Here is a 19692-nt window from a genome sequence, read left to right as displayed (position 1 = left end):
ACCTAAGATGGGTTCAGCAGACTGAATGGTAGCCATCTTGTCTCATAGCATACCATCACAGAGTCTCTCTGTATTCAGTGTGTAGCTAGTCACTCTCTTCAGTGGTGCTTTACAGGTGCTTTATCTCTTCCTGGAAGAGATGTCTGCTTATGGGGTACAGAATTGCATTCTGGATGCCACAGATCGCCCTGGCTGGGCAGTAGCTGACTAAAATTGGTTTTGCAGGCTGAAATGGTCTTCCAGTCATTGGCCACGATTTCCTGGAGAGGGCAGCTCTCTCCTGAAGGAGTGTTTATCCAGGAGATTCTTTGACACACAGCGTAATGTGAAAAAGTGAAACAATTAAAGGCAGTTCTCACGAGGCGCTTAACATCACTTGTAGACTGACTTGTCTCAGTAGAGGGATGATCAGCTTTTTAAAACTAATTGCAACTTTTAAAATGCAGAATGAACATTTATTGCAGAATTAGATGATTTTCTTTCCCAAAATGAAAATCTGTCCAAAACCAGGAGTTTCTCTCTAAAAGATTTAACAATTGCAGTTAATCCAAGTGCCACTCCGAAAGTAATGCCTACTATTTTATTACAATGTCAGAGGCGGGTGTTGGTGCTGTGGCAATAGAGGCTGAACCTTCCTGACAATATTTCATTAAATTTTGTTGCCGTTTGACAGCAGCAGGAGGGGCAAAATGGCCTCTGACCTGGCAGTGCCTATGGAGCAAAGGTGTGTGACTGAATTCCCCCATGTGGAAAAAATTGCTGTATATCAGCTGATACTTATCACTGATACTTATCGGCGCTGCTGAACGTTTATGGAGACCAGCAGCCAGCACAGTGAGGGGGCGGGGGCGGTGTTCCAGCGGTGGCAACAGGGACGGTGGGTCACCTCCACGGGTGCAGGTTGTTACGAGTGCGGCACGCAGGCTCTTGTTCATGGCTGGGGAAAATGCGGGGGCGGGGGCGGTGTTCCAGCGGTGGCAACAGGGACGGTGGGTCACCTCCACGGGTGCAGGTTGTTACGAGTGCGGCACGCAGGCTCTTGTTCATGGCTGGTGAAAATGCACAGCCCATGGGGGTGACTGTGTTGGAAAATTACTGTTTTATAGCTGATAATCTGCTCCGTCAAACAGTGTTACTGTGCTCTTTGTTACAGTTTCCGTGCAGTTTCCAAATAAATATGAGGCATTACTTCCGGAGCGACCTAGATATATTTATCATGGCTGAAATTTTCAGTGTTAAGTCTTTGCTTCAGTTTACATTTTTTTGAAAAAAAATTATTTGCTGTAGCTCCAGCGTATGGCGACTTGGAACATGAAATTTGTTAAAAGATTGTATCTCTTTCTCCCTTGAAAGTTGACTTAGAAGAGACTGTACTTGTGTATCCTGTAGTGGGTCTTGTAGTCAGATACTGTCGGTCTCTCTTAATGGCAATGTGTAAAAACGGATCACCTGTTACTGTCACGATAAATATTCATTGCAGCTGGAAACCTCTGATACCGCTGTCCAGCACTACCAAGGAATTGTGCATTGTACTTGCTGCTGCCACCTGCACACCCAGTGCAAAGGAAGAGAGCTGCAGTATTATTTAAGGAAAACCATGGCTCGTGTTTGTGGTCTGTGGAGCTGCATGTTGCGGTAGTTTCCGTGGGTGTTAAAATCTGCTTCTGTTAAAAAGAAAATCTTGAGTTTCAAAAAAAGGTTTTTTCCCCAATGAATTTCTGCCACTGAACATCTTGTTGAATGATCAAATTTCTTGAAAACACATTTCAGATAAGAAAACCATTTTGGCTGTGACTTGATTTACAAGAAAGTATATTCTTCCTGTCTACTTCAAAGGGACAAATGTTGGCACTTTTCTTTGGTTCTCTGTTGCATGGGTCAGCTCTGAAAAAAAGCCAGTCTCCTCTTAGTTATCAAGAGTGTGAGCATTTTCCCTCTTTATAGTCTACAGATACAAATGTTTAGAAAGGTTGAGTACAACTGCTTTGCCTTTGGCACATGTTCACAAATCTTCACCTATTGTGGTTACGAAAGGTATTCAGTAAAAGATGGAAAATGCTTCAGAGTAGGCATACACTGAGCGTTTCATCAGAGTCTGTCCAAACTCCTTACATGTTAAGCTGTAGATACCTCTCCTCTGGAAGAAAGTAACTGATAACATAAAATTGAAAACAAAGCATGGAAGAGAGAGTCACTGTGCTCTAGCTTTTTCCTTCATCGGGTTATTCTCACTCCTGAGCTTGCAGGAGGTCTGGCCTTTTAGTGACTGTGTTCACACTGGCACATAGTGTACACGTACTCTAAGCTTGCATGAAAGATGAAAGGTTTTGAGTGCACCAGCGAAGGAGAGTTGTGTGCTTACAGCAGAATGCCCTGTTCCTGGGCTGTTGATGGTATACAAAACCAGCCATGGGGGAGGCGTGTCTCAAAAGGAGGGGTATTGATTGAAGGTAGAGAACATTTTATTTCCCTGGCACTGGTGGTATTTCCTTATGCAAGGATATGATCCCAGTATCCCTGGCAAAAATTACTTTATTGATGGAGAGAAAAGCTTTTCATTTGAGTTTCCAGCCGGTTTGCCATACTGACATAATTACATCTACAGAGGTAATGGCTATTGATTTTCTCTGTGTAGTGAGAACAGCTTGACTAAAATTTTCTAAGTTTGTACTATATCTAGACTTGAAAAAAAATGCAGCAGAATACTTTGTGTTGAAGATGTTGTTTGAAAATGCTCTCCCATCATCTTTACAAAGGGTATTTACTATTATCCCAAACTGAACAAGTTGGGAAGTTGGGTCAGATAAGTGGTTCAAAGTTAAACTTGTCAAAGCTGAAGAAGTAGAGCTGACTGGGAAGTGTTAGGATGAAGTGTAGTTTTTAAAGAAAACGACTGATCTAGAGAGGAGCTTGTTTCAAACTCTGTAATTACTAGCTCGGAGTTTCATGGTTAAATGATACTTATCTGTCACTTTCTGCTAGATGACCTAAAGGTATGCAATAGTCTGGGTTTTAAAAGTACAAAAACAGAGCAGGTTATTGCAAACAACTTTCCAACGATAGGCTTTAGAATAGCAATGAGGAACTAAGACACCAAATTAACTTGTCGAAGTAAATCACCTCCCTGCTGCAAGCTAGTCAGAAAACACAAATGTGCAGGACTCTTCATCTAGCCAAGTATTCGGGTGGATGGACTGGAAACCACTGGATGGTTTGAAAAAAAGACAGTGAAAGAGATAACAGGAGGAGAGTGTGTCTGATGTCCTCTGGTGGGCGTAGAACCATCCCGGGGAAGGACAGGCAGCCCTTACTGCAAAGATTTGTCTCTTACTGCTCTTTAGTTTTTGCTGCAACCCAAAGGCTGGATCCCTAAAGAAGTTGACAAGTCAAGGTGACCCACCTTTAACTGGCAACATACAGTCAGTGTACCTGAATGTAGACGAGATGAAACAAAAGGGAACATTCACCTGCCCAACTTCAAGTGGTTAATATAACCTAAGAGAGATTTGAGTGCAAGTTTGTTCCTGTGTATTTTCCTGGATCAAATTTTACTCTTAGAAGTCTGTGAGGCCTCGATTCGTTAGCCAAGAGATGAGCTGGGTGCACTGTGCAAGGTTCATAGTGTCACCTTTATTGTAAATGAGGAACATTTGGTGATCGCATTACTTCAGGTAGAATTCAAAAGAAGAGCAGGCCAAATCCAGCCGCCAAAGCCCTTCCAGGTATTAATGAGTGAGAACTGCAGAAGCAGGCATATTGTTAACGGTCTTATTAATAATTTATTTGTTCTGGGTAGTGCAGGAAGGTTTCACTTACTCATTATGTTAGCTGTTATGTAAGACAATCCCTGCCCAAGTAGTCTTACAATGTAAATAATCTGTTTTATATCATGTAGATAACTCTTAACTATAAAAATATGAAAACAGAGGAAGCGATACTGATCCTGTTTAGCTTCAAGTAACAGACTCTCTAAATGTAAATTAGAACTAATAAATGCAAAATAGTACTTTTTTTTCCAAATGTTGGCACTTACCATACCCTTGCACTTGTGAAATTAATGAATTTCGTATTCCCAAAAGAGCTGCCAAGAATAGCCCCACCCTTTTTTTTTTTTTTCCAAATCTCCTTTTAAAAAATTCTTAAGTAGATTTTTCACAGATAGAGGCACCATGGAGGAGTACAGGGAGGATCTATATCCAACTCATGCATCATTTTACCAAAATTTACTATGTATATCTCCCATAGTTGATGAAAGTATGGCCTTCTTCAAAAGCAGGGGAAACCGGATTTTCTCCAAGTGAGTCAGTAGAAATTAACCCAGCAGCAGTCCTGCCTGCTGTGTTTCGTCATAGCACGGGATGGCGTTGTGTACTGAAGTTCTTTTGTGTCCTGGGACAACAGAACTAAAAAAATTGAAAAGGCTTGGGGAAGAAGCTGTTTTGGATGAATGGTCCTTACATGGTGAGTTTCCCCACTCTGCCAAGCTACCTGGCAGCTCCCGAAACAGGATGGACATTGATCGGAGATTTATGCAAGGGTGAAAACACACCACTCTTTGTTTGGCAGTCAGTGGGCCATGGGACCTGTTCAGAAAGGAAAGATCCTTTGTTAGAGCAGACGTGTGAAAGAACTCTTGAAGTGCTTTTTCCTCTACCCCAGCTTCCGTACCTATGCTGGGCATAAAGAAAGTGTGAATTCAACTCTCTGAATGAATAACCAAGTATAGTGTGTGAGAGTATGTCAGAGCCTCAGAGCCGTGAGGGGACTGCCGGTTACCTGGCAGATGTGTAAAAATCTCAGTGCTAGCTAAATAATGAAAATGTAACGTGGGCACGATGGTCTACAAGACAAGATGTAATTTCCTGGCATAAACAAGAGCTGCAAGGGGTCATAGTTCAGGGTGAGTAATGACTTCACAAGCCACTGTAACAGTCAGTGAATTTGGGTCAGAAAACAGGGAGACTCACGTTTGTTCCCTGTAAAATTGGTACAAGGCTGTTGATCCTCACGCGTTGATGTAACGTGCTGCATGTACTCCACGCGGTGCTGTGTTGGTATAACCTCGTGCAGCGGTTATGTTTGCGCTTGTTCCTGCGTAAGTCTCTTGTGATCGTAAACATGTTTTCAGCTGAAGTGTAAGTCCAGAACATTTGTGTATTTATTTATGTTGGTAGAAAAGAGCAGCAGCCTCTTTTCAAATTTGATTTAATGAGTTTCCACTGAACATTTGTCACTTTTTGTTAACCCCTCTGTGCATACAATGCTTGTTTTTAAAAGGTGGGGAGATCAGAATAGATGCCCAGCATACATGATGTTCTGACAGCCAGCTTCAAGATATTTAGGGTTCAGGAGAAGCCAGGTGGAAACAAAGCTGAACCAGACCACTGATCAGCGTGGTCAGACATTGCCTCCATAGGGCATGAGCTTTCAATGATTATATGTTCGTGAGCAGACCTTTTGTCAATCCCCTATTTTTCTTTTTGTCTTTTGGAATCAAAATAACAGACTTGCTTGCTCATTCAGTAAGTCAGTTAAGGCCTAGGACAAAATAAAATAATTCAAAGCTTAGGGGAACCTAGTCTTCGGCACTCAATTTTGTCATGAAAAATCTTCTGGAAAGCGGAGTTGGGAAGAAGCTGTGTAGTCAAGAAAAATACTTATTTTTTTTAAATAATAAGGAAGCATGCATAATTACTGGTCTTTGTTTATTAAGAAACACAAATCCTAATGTATTTATTTCCTGCTTGTGTATCTCAGCATCAAGTATTCTCTTGAGACAGCCAACCATGGAAAACATCTGCCATTCTTTCTCTTCATCACCTGCAGGTCCTCTCAGCACACCTCTTGTGGTCCTCCTCTGAATTATGTTTGATTTTTTAAAATTAGAGACCAAGAAGGGGTAAGTCTTCGGTTTCTCCTTTTGCTCACTTCCTCAGTGGATCAGGTCCCTTTTCTAAAGTGTGTTAACTTCTAGATGTCATATCAGAGATACTGGAAGTGTTATAATTTGGCTATCTCGAATGATGGGAGCATGCCGTTGGAAGCCAAGCTTTCCAGTACACCAGCAATGATGTACTTCTTGGCAGTCTTGAAGAAAGTTCTCGAGGAGAGTCTTGGGCCTCTGCTCAGGGTTGACTTCCCAGGCAGTTCAACATCTGCAGCATGATACTAATACTGCTTTCTTGGTACTTGTTTCTTCTACAGTAACGGATTTCTGGGTGCCTGCCTCGTTCCCTAGCCAGCAGCATTTTCATGTCCATTTTCCCTGTAGTCTCTGTTTCTTGCCTTCACAGAGGAACAGAGTCACAGGACTTTATTAGCCTCAAATTTCCCCTTAGTTCTCAGTTCAGAGAGATTTTTGCTTCTCTTTTGAATGCCAGTCGGCTCCTCGCCTCTGTTAGCACCTATGCCGCAGCATTCCCTCCTCCTCTTGTTTGGCCTACAAAGCACTGCCCTGTGAGGAACGACCCCGTTTGCTGTGTACCAGTGGTGAGGGATTTCTCTGTGCTCTTTCCGTTGGTGATGATAGCTACTACCTCAGCAAGAGCTAAAACCCACTAAAGGCACCTCTGGGTTAAATGCTTGGCTCTTGAGTAGCGTGTGTGGGGCGTCAGTTTACTCCTGCCTCTGCCCCAGTAGCTGGAGAAAGGCATGTATAGCTGACGGCATTATGTTACAATGCATAGTAACATAGATTAAATTACTGTCATTAACCTCTGCTGAAGTCTCAGCTTAAAAGAGCTGTCCATTTTGGACTTTCCAGCAGTCCTACGTTCACATATAAAAGATAGAACTTCAAAAAGGATTAGAACAAGGTTTTGCATTGTTTCTCAGGACAGAATAATGACCTCCGTCTCATTTGCAACACTTTCTGCCTGCAGGTTGCACTTTCATTTGAACTCCAAATGCAAGCCAAGCCAGTATGTCAATAAAATGCTCCACTTGCCTTTAGCTGTACTTATAACTAATGCCACAGTCAACTATGTCAGTGCAATTCTTGGAAAAGAATTTCTGGCTCACCTTTGTAAGCTCACCTGTTCTTCCTTTGTAAGCTGCATGGCTGCCTGCACGTTTGTGTAAGGCCATAGCACAATATTTGCTATTATTCCCTGCCTTTATTTTTATTTTTAACTTCTCAATCTCATAAAGCAGAATTGTTTCCTCAGTTTACATTTTATCCTGTTCTAATAGGTTTAGCATTTTAAATTGTTGACACATTATACAGCCTCCATAAAGCAGAAAGCATGTTCCGGGTCTGACATAATCATGGTTCCCTTGCTGCAGTTTCCCACTGAAGTAAAGAGACATTTAATTGATTTTGGACCTACCAATGACACTGTGAGGGAAGATAAGATGTAAAACTTGAGCTCAAACTGAGTAATGTGACTGAAGAAGTAAATATTATGCAGTATGCTGTAGTCTGCTGCCAGCAGCAGAGAAATAAATACCTGCAGAGGTTTGTATTTACCACATGTTTTTGAGAACACAGCATGTGTGTGTGTGTGTGTGACCAGCTACTTGGGAACACTGTGGAATCGGCACTGCAGGAACTGGTTTTAAAAAACGTGGAGTGCTTTAGTTCTTCCCCCATCCCCATCACTGCTACAGCTCGCCAAACTCCCACTGTGGTGAGACTTCTGTAACCTGTATCTGGCCTTTAAAACAGTATCTGGAGTTTCCACATGGAGTATTTGACAGAACAAACTAGTTAATTATCGGCAAGGACAAAGAGCACCTCACTTGGCGGTGTCAAGCAGAAGCTGGAATACAAAATCTAATACTGGCTGAAGCTGTTTCTTTATCACGTTACTCCAGTAACACCTGTCTCACTGAATTGGTCTTAATCCATCTTATTTCTCTTCATTAAGGACATTAATGCTGCTGATAGTCTTGACCTTATCTAAGCTCATGTTAACAAAGGTGTTGTGACCTGTCTTAGTTTTGGCCATGGTGCTTTAGCTTTTATAACAAAGGTTTTTCACTGTAATTAAATGGTGACAATGAATCAGCTTGCTGATTTCAACATAAATGACTTCCCAGAAATTATACTGTAAACAGCACACATCATTATCTACTACTCTTTCTCCTCTTAACAGTAGACTTTCATTCGAAACAGGCACTTGCCCCATTCTCTTATCCTGGTAGATAACAGCGTCAAGCAGAAACTGAGAGCCGTGAAGTAAAACTGTGATATCCAGGAAGTTTGATTGCACTCTGTCTGGAATTGCACAACTGCTGTCGGGACAGTGTAAGTGCAGATTAAAGTCCCTGAGGTTAGCAATATTTTCCTGCCTTGTGTTCTGGAAATTTAGAAATTTGAGAATGTCTGTAATGAGCTAGAGCAAAGATGAGCTTGTTTGAACAGTCTAGGGAATTCCCAGACCAATTTTTGTATTTCAGCCCTGGAAGAGGTCAAAGCAGACAGCCTGCACTGCAATGGCAGTGCTGGAGTATGGCAAAGCATGGCAACTGCTTACTATCCGTACAGCCATATTGTTCCGTTCAGAGACCACACAGTAATCTTCTGGGGCTTTAGAATGTTTGAACCAGTGATGTTATGTGAAGTGTAGCAGGAAATTTGAGCAGTTATTTTTCCTAGAGACGGTTTTGCTCAATGCCTGCATGAGTCAGAAAAAGACTTTTCCAATACACTTACAGAGGCATTACAGATATTATCAGCCTCCAGATGCATATCTTTTTTTTTTCTCCCCATTGAAAGCTACATGTTTGCTCAGACTGAGTGTTCTTCTGATATCACAGGAAATTATTGAAATGCAGAAACCAGATTTGAGGAGGAAAAAATCGAAGGAGAAACACCAGCTGCAGATTTTCTCCAACTGGCTTTCTCCAAAAATGTTGCAGAATCTCTTTAATGAACAGTACAGCTGCTGCATTACCAGTGGGCAAAAAGGGAGTGAGAGAATAAAATGTGACAAATAACATGGCCCTTGCTCACGGTCTTTACAGGCTGAAAACGCATACGTCAAATGCAAAGCTAGTGCAAGGCTGAGGGCTTCTTGAGGTTGTGCCTGTTTATCGTACAGCAGGTTTGGCCCATGACGTTGCATGTTGAGCTTCCATGGAGAGGATACCCAATAGCAGAAGGGTTTTTTTCTTCTGCCTTAATCCTGCAAATATTTGTTTCTGAAGTATTTCTGCTCTCAGCATTTCTATTATTGAAGACCCTCTTCAGTGAGGAGGGCTGGGAGGATCCGTGCATAAGGCAGGACCATCTTCAAGTACTATGTGAAAAAGAGCCTCTTTTCCCATCTGGTAAAACACTTAACCAGGCACCTACAGATGAGAAGAGGAATCCTGCTGAAGTCCGTAGTGCCCCACAGGACGGAGCCTACTTCAAACTGCTGCTCAGGGTGGGGCTTTGAGTCACGTTCATCCCCAGCAGCCGGGAGGTAGGGTCAGGTGTTAGTTCTTGCAGCTTACCGCCTGCTCTGTGGCTGTGCTCCCGCAGCTCCTAGGAGGAATGGATGTGAACTTGATCACTGTTTTGGCTATTCTAGCAGTCACAGTTAGTCAGACGTCTGAGAGTAAGTAAAACTGTACTTCATCTATTCCTATGCTTTAATTTCCTAAAAGAAAAAAAGACCAAGAGGGTGTTTACCTGGGATTGTGTCTGCTTGAGCCTTTGCAGGTCTGTACAGAACCGCAGATGAAAGCTTAAATGTCTGTGCTGAAGGGTTAAAAAGTGAAACCTGGCTGTCTTAACCTGCTCAGAACAATTGGGATTTGTTTCAGAGGAGTCAGGGCTTCACCTGAGCATTTCCTCGAGGTTTCCGCAACAGATGTGGGACTTTATGATTCAGTAAAATGGCTTAAGCAAGGAAATTCCAAGTGGTTATTTGTTATAGCAAACATTATCTAGAACACAGTAGCTGAGAGATTTTAACTGCCGAAGGCACGAGAGTGTTAAAGCAATGATTTCCTCTGGGATCACCTAATAAAATTTCACTATTTGTTTAAAGGGATCTCTCTACTTCAGATGCAATTTCCTCCTTTCCAAGCTTCTTGAGAGTGAATATGTTCAGAAAATTACTCCGTCTTTTTCCTTTAAAGTTAAATTGCCCTGGATGGCAAAGATTTCAAAAAACTTTGTATGACAAACTTCATGTAACTGATTTCTCTCAACAGAAAAGCGGTTTTACATGCAGCTTTGCTCTGCATTTGGTGCAGCATGTCTCGAGGATTCAGGAGATCTAATACCACTTGCTTTTGTCTTCTTGCATTTTTGTCAAAATTAAACAGTTTTCAAAACAGATTAGCCAGTGTTGTGCTTGAATTCTTAGTTTTTCTTTGTAATTTTCTACTGTAAAATGAGCTGTGTTCACATAGAAGAGAACTCAAATTCTGGAGCACTTCAGCCTCTGAGATGTTCCTTTCTCAAGCTCCGCTGGCTTCAGTAGGAATAGGAGTTGTGGGGTTCCTTGAGGATTTAGACGACACATGGGCAAAATCTGCCTTAAAATTTTACCCTGTTAAAATGGCCACTGCACCTGCTGGCGTAGGAAGGATCTGCAGGTGCTCTTCTATTAGTTTTATCATCTGGCCAGTCAGCAAGTCTTGCACAATAGGACTGGCACGTACATGCACAGGTCAAAGTAAAGGTTCTCTTAGAACACATTCTTTTATATCGAACCATCTGGCACAGGGGAAACACCTTCACCACCTAACTTTCCTAACATGCAAATGAAGGAAATACCTTCACCACCTAACATGCAAACATGCTCTGTACTTAGCAACAATATTCAAACAGCAGAACCCGCAATAAAAATGGGAAGAACAGAATGTGGCTATCTGGCACACCTCCCGATCTGAACTAGATTTAAGGTTAACTCTAACTAGGTTTAGGCATCTTGGGATGGCCAGTATGCATCCATTTCAGTAACTCATACACAAGTAGGAATGGGGCTGATGCATGCAAACTTGCAGAAGTTTCCTCTGCTGGTGGGTGTGAGTTGGTAGCTGCTGACAGAGGCCAGGAAAGCCATCTGGTGGCCAGAGTTACACCCAGCCACTGGGATGTGTCCCTGCCAGGCAATGCCAGAAAATGAGGTCAAGCTGAGTTTGTAGAGTGTGACACGGATTTTTTTTTTTCCCTCCCTAATATAATTCAAAAGAAGGCTTTGCAAGTCTACATTAAAAAAACCCTACTAGTTTTCCATCATCCCACCTCAGTGCCAGGGATTTACAGAGCACCAAGTGCAGTCATACCTGCACTGAAGTAGGCAGCACGGCATAGCCGAGTAAGCGTCCAGCCTGCTGCATATCTCAAAGGTGGTTGGTTTGAAATTCAGTTTGAGAAGACAGATGTTCTCTTTCAGAAGCTCCTATGTATATTTCATCTTAAAGATACTAAGAGAGAAATTTGGCAATTCCTATACAGTAAAAGCAACAAAACCAAGTGTTGAATGCTACAGGGTTAAATAAGGGTCTCCGGGTCTTCCCAAAGGAGTTAGTGGGGTTATCCTAGTCAAGTTATTCCACTAATGCTGATCTGGTCAGAGGGACAGTGCGAGAGATTGGTTCCCTCTTGTCAAATTGCATTGCTTTATAGAAAAAGAAACAGATTTATGTTCACATGACAGTTTCTTTGTGGATCTTTATGTGCAAGACATTGTGTGGTTTGGTTTTGCTAGGAATAGCAGGTAATTCACCTTCTGATAAGGCATCAGATACTAGTGTTTGTTTGACTACATCAATACTACGCACCACTTTGCCAATTTTCAGCCTGCATTTCCTTGATGCTCTGTAGTCCAGAGTATCAGGGATGTTGTATGGGGCAGACAGCTTGCAAACTGATAGTGATTTGATGGACAAACACCTATATGAAAATCATGACATATATGATGTACCTGTCTGTCCATCTCCAGTTAGTCTTCCAGCCTTAAAAATGTCTGTATCAGCAGCAGTCCTTATAGGAGAACAGGAAAAGTATCACTGCATAACTTTCTTTGTATTTATGCTTGGCCACAAAATTAGACAGTATGATCTATATATTGATATGTTATGATTTAGAATTTATTTACTGTTCTTTTCACCATTTCAGCAGATATAGCTTAGAATCCCTTCTATCTCTTGTTTATCTCTTTCTCAGAATTGTGCTCTAACTCTGTGTATTACCATGCAGTGAAAGTAGTAGGATGCATTAGAGCATTTTTCAGCATTTGAGTTCCCCTCTCATCTCCAGCTACAAAGCAGCTTCCGTGTTTTTACAGAGTACAGCCATGCTGCATTTGCCAAGGATTCCAGCATCCTACTTTGTGCACCTGCCAACCAGGATCAGAGCCTCCTGCATAACAAAATAGTTGATGACTTGCTTTAGGTTAAGCTAAAAAGACCTGATTTTAGGTACTGAACTCTTAAAACAGCCTCAAGTATGTTTTAGACGAGAGGAACATTTTCTGGCAGCTTCATGAGCGAGGAAGTACTAAATGAACTGCCTTACAGAAGTTAACATGAAGTGATATAATATAAGGTGCTGTGGTAATAAATTTCCTTCCAAGGATGGAGACTGGATTCTGTGTTCCTAAACCAGCAACGCCAGATTAAGAGCTGAAACTTGTCTACGGAATCAAGATCGACCAGGTGCATTTCAGCACATACTGTGTTTCTACTCAGCAAGACGTCAATCAGATTAATCAATGCAAAGGGTTTTTCTTCCAGATGCACAAAGCCCACTTTGTAACCACAGAGAATCCCATTAGGAAACACTAATGCCTGCTGCTAATAGCCCCAGGTGCGCCAAAGTAGTGCAACTGGTGCACAGTTGTATCAGTTCCTAGTGAACTTGAGGCACATTGGCAGTAGGTCTTACAGAAAGCGCCTCAGTTTGTGGATCTCGCTAGGCAAGAGAAGCTGTCCCTCAGACCACGCAGTAGGTTTAGGGAACCCATTGTGCTTGACAGCTCTATGCACCTTTGCTGGGCTCCCTTAGTTTGTGTAAGCACGAGCGTTACGTAGAAGAATGTCTACAGCATGACTTTGACTCAGCAGTCTGTGGGTCACAACCTCTTCACAAAGGTCAACTAAGTGCTCTGCCGGCAGTACTGACAGGCTCCTCTATTGCCAGCAGGATTCAGGAGGGACCACCGAAGGCCTGGTCAGAACACTAACTGCTGGAATGAAACCTGTGTGGAAAACAGCTGCCCAGGGCCTGCCTAAGGCCGCTGGTTTGGGTCTGGAGCAGAAAGAAATGGAGACAGGGATCAGAACAGATCCCACGGTTCTCACCTAGATCACAGCTTTTCCTATCGTGTTTAGTCATAAGAGGCCAAAGTGAAACCAAGCATAGTTAAGAGCAAGCACAGGAGTGGTGTACACAATGGCTCCATCATTCGCCATCTATTCCCGTGTGGCTTAATCGCCTCTTTTTTCTCCATCTGGTCCCCCCCTCATGAGGCAAAGACCTCCCTGCCATGTTAAATTTTATGCAGAAGAGCCTGCTTTGGGATTAAAGCACAGAGACAGTAATAAAGGACTGGGCAACGGAGCTGCAGGATGGCTCAGTGCTTCAGAAGAGCAGCATCCCCTCTCCTGGGGCTCTGAGGAAATACGGGATTTCCTTGACTCACTGCCCTGGTCATTCTTCACACTCAGAAAAAAAAAATTTAAAAATCACTTTTAAAACTGACTCAAATGTCATAAGGTACCAGTTATCACAAGTGCCTCTGTCAACACAAGGTTGATGATGACACTTTCATGTTGTCTGACGTAAAGACCCTGATGCCATGCATTCATCTGTGATTCAAAGATAATTAATTTCTATTTTCCAGCTTGTAGCTGTACTTTCACAGAACAACAAAAAATTGTTTGAAAGCAACAACTTGTTTGTTTAATTTTTTTGTCATAAAAGCCGTGCAGAACAGAATTCCTCAAGGCAAACACGCATACAAACTGCCAGCAGCAAGACAGCCTCCCCAGGCGCACACCTCGGGTGAAAAATTACTAGCAGTCTCTCAATCTCTGTCAGAAATGCGTTTGTCTCTTTGGCAAGAACATCGGCACCACCCCATTCACATTTTATACAGAATTCCAGTCTGCTTTCCGTCGGTGTATTCACCAGTTTCACACGCAGTCTGCTGCACGTGCTCACGTTGGGAGGCACAGCTTTTTGTACAGCTGCACGAAGCAGGTATCTGTCAGCGGCTGAATGATCTGATTCAAAATTGACTGAGCATCAGGTAATTGAATTCACTCTAAAACTGCTACTCAACTAGTCTTACAAGCGATATCTAAAGATGCAATTATAAACAAGTTTCTAAAAGATGCAATTCCTATAGGCTAAGTTCCTTGCAAAAGGGCTGTTTGTCATGAGTGGCCAGTGAGATACTCATAAGCCCACCTGGATACATAAAAATTTTTGCTTTATTTTCCTTATTCAAGTTTGTGTATATTTTTCCTTATAAATATATACATCAATATTAATTTCCTAATTTTCAGTTACAAAGTGTATAAATGACTAACATAGTACCATATAGTCCTTCATAATGCACCATAAAGTGCAATACAGATGGTTCTCAGCTGAGGATTAAAGCAAATAGTGTTTCCAAGTACGTAAAGTGGGGTGAGGGCAAGGTGTGGTAGCAAGGCACCAGAGAAATCAGGTGAGGAAGAGTTCAGGAGACAGCTGGGTCACCTTACAAACTTCTGTAATTCCCAGCCATTCCATGGGAGGCTGGCAGTGCTGACCTTCCCAAGTGTTTTAGTTTACTAGACCCCAAAGCAGCACAGGACTAGACCTCTCCAAAAAGCACAGCTGGCAACCTCAGATACAGTTCAAAGTATAATTACCCTTCAAAAAGAGAGTGTAGCATCATGCACGTGGGGAGGAATAACCCAGGTACAGGTTAGGGATTGACCTGCTGGAAAGCAGCTCCACAGAGAAGGACCTGGGAGTGCTGGTGGGCAACAAGTTAACCATGAGTCAGCAATGTGCCCTTGAGGCCAAGAAGGCCAATCGTGTCCTGGGCTGCATTAAGAAGAGTGTGGCCAGCAGGTAGAGGGAGATTCTCCACCCCCTCTACTCTGCCCTAGTGAGGCCACTTCCGGAGTACTGTGTCCAATTCTGGGCTCCCAGGTTCAAGAGAGACAAGGAACTCCTGGAGAGAGTCCAGCAGAGGGCTATGAAGATGACGAGGGGACTGGAGCATCTCTTAAGAGGAAAGGCTGAGAGACCTGGGTCTGTGTAGCCTGGAGAAGAGAAGACCGAAAGGGGATCTTATCAATTCTTACAAATATCTAAGGTGCGGGTGTCAGGAGGATGGGGCCGGGCTCTTCTCAGTGGTGCCCAGTGACAGAACAAGGGGCAACGGGCACAAACTGGAACACAGTAAAAAATTACTAGCAGGTTCTCAATCTGTCAGAAATGCTCCACCTGAACACGAGGACAAACTTTTTGACTTTGAGGGTGACAGAGCACTGGAACAGGCTGCCCAGAGAGGTTGTGGGGTCTCCTTCTCTGGAGATATTCAAAACTTGCCTGGACGTCATCCTGTGCAACCTGCTCTAGGTGAACCTGCTCTAGCAGGGGGTTGGACTGGATGATCTCCAGATGTCCCTTCTAACCCCCAACATTCTGTGATTCCTTCACTCCTTGAGTTTTTATGCCACTTAATCCTTCTGCCAGGAGCAGACTGGTGACCACAGAAGTTCATACTTTACTGTCACCAATGCTGTCTTGAGCCCTCAGAAAAAAATTAAACTTACTGGCACTCAGTGAGCTGAATTCCCATTTGCTTGGTTTCACAAGCGTTATGCTGAGGAAGAGAGCAAAGCAAAGGACAACAGGGAAATAATACAGGTAGCATTCAACACTTAATTAATCCTTCTGCACCAAATGATTATTTATAACCCTCCTCTGTGAGGAGGTAACTGCTAGGCCAGCTGCTTTCTTTCAGCCTTGCTTCCAAGGGCGAAAGCTCATCAACCCCACCACTATGAAAGCCCCCTGCAAGCTGCAGCAGATAGTGTGACCGGTCTTTGGCTACTCAGCTACACAGCTGGTTGCTCGAGCTCACTGGTCTAGCCTTGCCAGCATCTGTTATTCCAGTGCTCAGCAAGCACTTGTGTAAGGAACAGAGCACACAACCTTCTTGTTTACAGGAAAATTAAATTTTAAACAGAATTCTCTTGTCCTGCTTAATTTCAGGAACTGAAATTAATTCACCTGCTTCTTTTTTTTTTTCTGCAACTTTTTGTGCTCCAAGAATGAATGATTACTTGAAGAGCAGCATTACTTACAGGCTGGGGAAAAAAAAATTAAAACGGATAGGAAGAAGACTCTCCACTTCTCCCAGATTAGTTCACGGACTGGGACACAGGAGTCCTTGCTGTGCTTACTTGGAAGCATGGGTTTGATCCTGAGACCCTCACATGCTAGATAAATCTCCAAGCTGCATAGTTTTGCTTGTCCTTGAGCTGATGGAGGGAATTGGACAATGGGACAGAATGTGCCCTCAGCAAGTCTGCAGATGATAAAAATCTGGGAGCAGTGGCTGATGTACCACATGGTTTTTCTGCTTTACGGATAGACTTCAACAGGCTGTAGAAATAGGCAGAGAGAAATCTCCTGAAGTCCAAGGAGGGAAAATGCTAAGTCCTCCATCCGGGGAGGAGTAACACCATGCAGCAGTACCTGCTGGTTCTGGGGTCTGGTAGGGAAGGGAAGAAGAAATCTGTTTGATTTGTCTACTTGGATCACAAGACCTTCAGGGCCTGATAATGAGGGAAAGATAATGAATACATGACTTGCTTAGTCACAGTGAGGTACTGGAGCGACTTGCCTGTGAGGAAAGGCTGAGAAAGCTGGGACAGTTTAGCCAAGAGAATGAATACATGACTTGCTTAGTCACAGTGAGGTACTGGAGCGACTTGCCTGTGAGGAAAGGCTGAGAAAGCTGGGACAGTTTAGCCTGGAGAAGAGAAGGCTCAAGAGAGTTCTCTTCAAGGTGTTAAAACCATCAATCCCATACCTGATAGGAATGACAGAAGAAAAGGAAGCTAGGCTTTTCACAGTAGTGCCCACTGTCAGTACAAGAGGCAGTGGGCACAAATTAAAAACATGTGAAATTCAGTCTGAACCCAGGAAAGCACTCTTTTTTTTTTTTTTTGCTGTGAGTGTGGTCAAACGCTGGAGCGGGTTACCCAGATACATTGTGGTGTCTCCATCCCTGAAGACTGTCAAAATGTGTCTGAACATGGTCGGGGCAAGCAGCTCCTGGTGGCCCTGCTTGAGCAGGGGAACTGGTCGAGATGACCTCCAGAGGTCTCTCCCAACCTCAACCGTTTTGTGATTCTATGAATTCAAGCTATGACTTGTCCCCTTCATTTCTATGTTGTTTCTAACTTTGTTATTACTCTTTTTAGCCTTGTTTCCTGGGGCCTTTAACTGTTGCACGGAAATTTCAGATGAAATTCCCAAAGGAATTCTCCGAAGAGTGGAGAGGTTTGAAATCCAGCAAGCGGATGGCCTGTGCCGCCTAGAAGCTGTTATGTAAGAGATGGTTTGGGTCATTCACTGTGAAAGGGGTACTGTCAAGTCAAAAACTATTAGGCGCCATTTAAACAAGCAGAATCTTAGAATGTGAACCAAATTCGATGAAAAACAAGATTGTGTGTGATTTAAGAACTGTCCTTCCTTGTGCTAGTTAAACTCCTGACTGCTAAGATTGGATTTCCTCTTCTGTAATAATACTGATTATTTTTCAGCCTGCACTAACTTTGACACCTGCTTTATTTTCAGAACTGAAGAATGACTCACACACCTTAGGAATCCTCTTTTTTTACAACTGTTGATCCTCTACAAAACCTGCCTAAACTCATAAAACCAGCTTTACCTGTAAAGCTGTTTTTACTTTTTTTTTTGGGGGGGTGGGGGCGTGGGAGCTGGTACAATATCACACTGTTGGTGTTAAATCGATAAATTTCAAAGAAATCCTAGACATTTTTTGTTTCTAGACATTTGCATGATGATCGTTACAGTAATAATAATAATAATAAGAAAGAGGTCTACCTCTTTACTGACCATAGAAATATACTGGTTTGTACTGTGGTTCTTTGCAGACTGACTGAAGCAGTAAAGCTGTTTTTCCAGGTTTTGGAACACAAGTGTAATCACTTTGGATCCTAATTTTGGATCCAAAACTTTGGATCCTAATTTTTACATATTTGAAACCAGACAAAAATGAATAGACATAGTATAAAATATAATTTAAGACTAACCAATTTTAACTTTGTGGTCTTCATAGGTGAGTGACAAGTATGATAATTTTAAAAAGTTGAGGTTTACGTATTTTCTTTGAAACTGACAACCAGTTTTTGCTCTGGCAGTATCTACATTGAAGACAGAAAGTTCTGTGTGAGCCCACGGATTAGAAAAGTTAAGAAATGGATGAAGAAGAACAAGCACAAGATTCCCAGAAGAAAACATCATGGTAGAAAGCAGAGAAGGACCAAAACTATTAAGAAGAAAAGAAACAATGACATGATGAAGCAAGCCCCTTGATGAAGATACCTGTGGCATACAGCACTGCAAACAAAGATACCAGACTTCATCAACGATGGATGATTGTAGCATCAAAATGACTTTTCAAATACCTACGTGCCAGAGAAAGCAGTTGCAGAAAACCTCACTTGTACACAAGAACGATGCTGGTCAGATTACCAGCCAATGACAAGGTGTTCCTGACATCGTCTTGCAGCAAGTGCTCACTGTACCTCCTAGGTCTATTGGTAGAATTAAGTCCTTCTCTCTTTCACCCTGCCTTCAGGACAGCCTCGCCTGAGACTTCTATTTTAACATGTGGATATGCTGTTCCTTCTTACTGCTTCATTTCCCCAGTCCTGTTCTTGGTCCTTATTCTTCCTTGTCTGCGATCATCTTTGTGCCACTGCCTGTTTTGTTTCTATTCTCACAGTTGTTAATCTTTTCTTTCCCCCCTTCTTACATAATTTTACAGATACCTTTCCAGATACAATTCAATCTAAGTTGGCCAAAACCATGCATCTTTTACCTATTCCAAACAATCTCTGCTCCCAGCTGTTATGATCATGGAATACCATTTCAGTGATGACAGCTGAGCCTGTTCACCCAGCTCAAAGTGTGGCATCTGAAGATATGCAATAAAGATAATCTCTATTGCTTTTGCTCATTCAATTTCATATTCAAATCCTTCAGCTGGGTCCTTCCTACACTCGTTGCTGAATTTCTCGTAACTAACATTGAGGACCGCACATGTCTGTCAAAACCTTTCTTCAAAGACTAAAGAGGACACCAGTCTGGCTACCCACTTCATAGCCTCCCTCCCTCTGCATGGCACAGTCTCCAATTCCCTTCCTCCCTCCCTGGAAACTCTGAATTAGTTTAATATTTCCACAAAGTGTTCTCAGTCACTTTTCCTGAGAGATGCATATGTGGCAAGCAGCAAATGAGGGAAAAGAGAGGTCTTAAGAAGAGTAAGTGCCATAGAATGCATATTTAAAATATTTACCTTGTGAGCCAAAAGTACTCGATATTGCAGCCTAATTCTGTTCTTCCTCCTCACACCCTAATAATTACTGTTTGGTTTCATTCACTGCATTTGACTTAAATTAGCTTCTCAGAGTTTTCTCTTTTCATGGGCTGGGTTGGCCGCTAAATGAATGACAGCTGCTCTCTATTAACCTCTCTCCCTTCCCAAA

General features: G+C 42.6%; 1 protein-coding gene across 1 annotated transcript; it reads left to right on the top strand.

Annotated features, from left to right (window-relative positions):
* Positions 1–9481: 9481 nt before the first annotated feature.
* CCL28 (chemokine (C-C motif) ligand 28) lies at positions 9482–18517 on the top strand. Its single transcript, XM_010131712.1, has 3 exons — positions 9482–9545; positions 17380–17506; positions 18343–18517. The coding sequence occupies exons 1-3, from the start codon at positions 9482–9484 to the stop codon at positions 18515–18517; spliced, it is 366 nt and encodes a 121-aa protein (XP_010130014.1).
* The last annotated feature ends 1175 nt before the right edge of the window (positions 18518–19692 follow it).

This window comes from Buceros rhinoceros, unplaced genomic scaffold, assembly GCF_000710305.1.
Source record: "Buceros rhinoceros silvestris isolate BGI_N320 unplaced genomic scaffold, ASM71030v1 scaffold32692, whole genome shotgun sequence".
Lineage (NCBI taxonomy): Eukaryota > Metazoa > Chordata > Aves > Bucerotiformes > Bucerotidae > Buceros > Buceros rhinoceros.
Note: the sequence above shows the minus strand (reverse complement) of the source record. Positions and strands in the feature narration are given on the sequence as shown.